Below are 988 nucleotides of genomic sequence, written 5' to 3' on the forward strand. Positions count from 1 at the left end.
TAATAATAATTACTTTAAACTTATTATTTCAGTAATAAAGGAACTAAGGGGAAATTCAAGGTGAATTATTTGACATGCAATAAGGCCTTTGGAAAGGAAATTTTCATTGTACCACTGGAAGGGTTCTGCAGTACCAGAGGTTTCTGTCACAGAGAATCGTGTCAATGTTTCTTATGAGTTCTTTCAGGAGGACCTTTCTCTTTACAGCTTTTTACTGAGGCCATCATTATCCTAACAATACCTCTTTTAAGGTGGTACTGGGCAAGATTCAGGTTAGTGTGCATTTTTTTTTTTTTTTTTGGGGGGGTCTTTTTGAGACAGTTTCTTGCTGTGCAGTTCTGGCTGGCCTTGCTCACTTTGTAGCCCAGGCTGGTCTAGAACTCTCAATGATCCTCCTGCCTCAACCTCTGACTGCTGGGATTACAGGTGTACACCACCACGCCTGGCTGCATTTATTATCTTTTTCATTTTTTTTCTCTTCCAATTTATTCTATTCAGTGTCTATGCTAATGTTGGCTCCAAACTGCCAGTAGCTTTCCCTGCTTACCTGCTGCTGGTAGTCCCTCTGCTTGGTGAACTTGTCTACCACCTTTTCCACCTGTCTGTCACACTCGATTTGAAGATATTTGATCAGGGTATAAAGTCTTCCAGGTCCATAATAGGTCTCCACTATGGGTTGGTGGGTCTCCACAATGCGGGCAATCCCTAGAATGAAAGGGTTAGATTCCAAAGAGTCTTCACATAAAATAAACACCTTTCTTACATCCAGGACTAACCCAGGTGTAGCTTAATCTTTTTGGCTGCTTCACTGTTCAAAAAGAACAGAAACAGTTCTAGTTGGTGCTTGGGGTTGCTGAGTGAATTTGCTTTTTTTTTTTCCCTCATAATTTTATTGAAAAACAAATAGCAATGAGACAGTTTCAAACCAAATTGGTAGGACAGTTTCAATAATTAACACATTGCATACATTCTTCCTAGTGGTTAATTG

The 988-nt window shown here is 39.8% G+C and overlaps 1 protein-coding gene across 3 annotated transcripts in view; it reads right to left on the bottom strand.

Moving 5' to 3' along the window:
* Cog4 (component of oligomeric golgi complex 4) overlaps positions 1 to 988 on the bottom strand; it is a 37,009-nt gene that overhangs the window by 20,107 nt on the left and 15,914 nt on the right. For all 3 annotated transcript variants that reach the window (XR_002819879.1, XM_004625793.2, XM_023709159.1), the window contains exon 7: positions 548 to 705. Coding sequence is in view for 2 of the 3 variants with exons in the window: in XM_004625793.2 (XP_004625850.1) it covers positions 548 to 705 (158 nt within the window). In the remaining variant the exon portion in view is untranslated. The remainder of the gene's footprint in view (positions 1 to 547; positions 706 to 988) is intronic.

This window comes from Octodon degus, unplaced genomic scaffold, assembly GCF_000260255.1.
Source record: "Octodon degus isolate 3935 unplaced genomic scaffold, OctDeg1.0 scaffold00011, whole genome shotgun sequence".
Lineage (NCBI taxonomy): Eukaryota > Metazoa > Chordata > Mammalia > Rodentia > Octodontidae > Octodon > Octodon degus.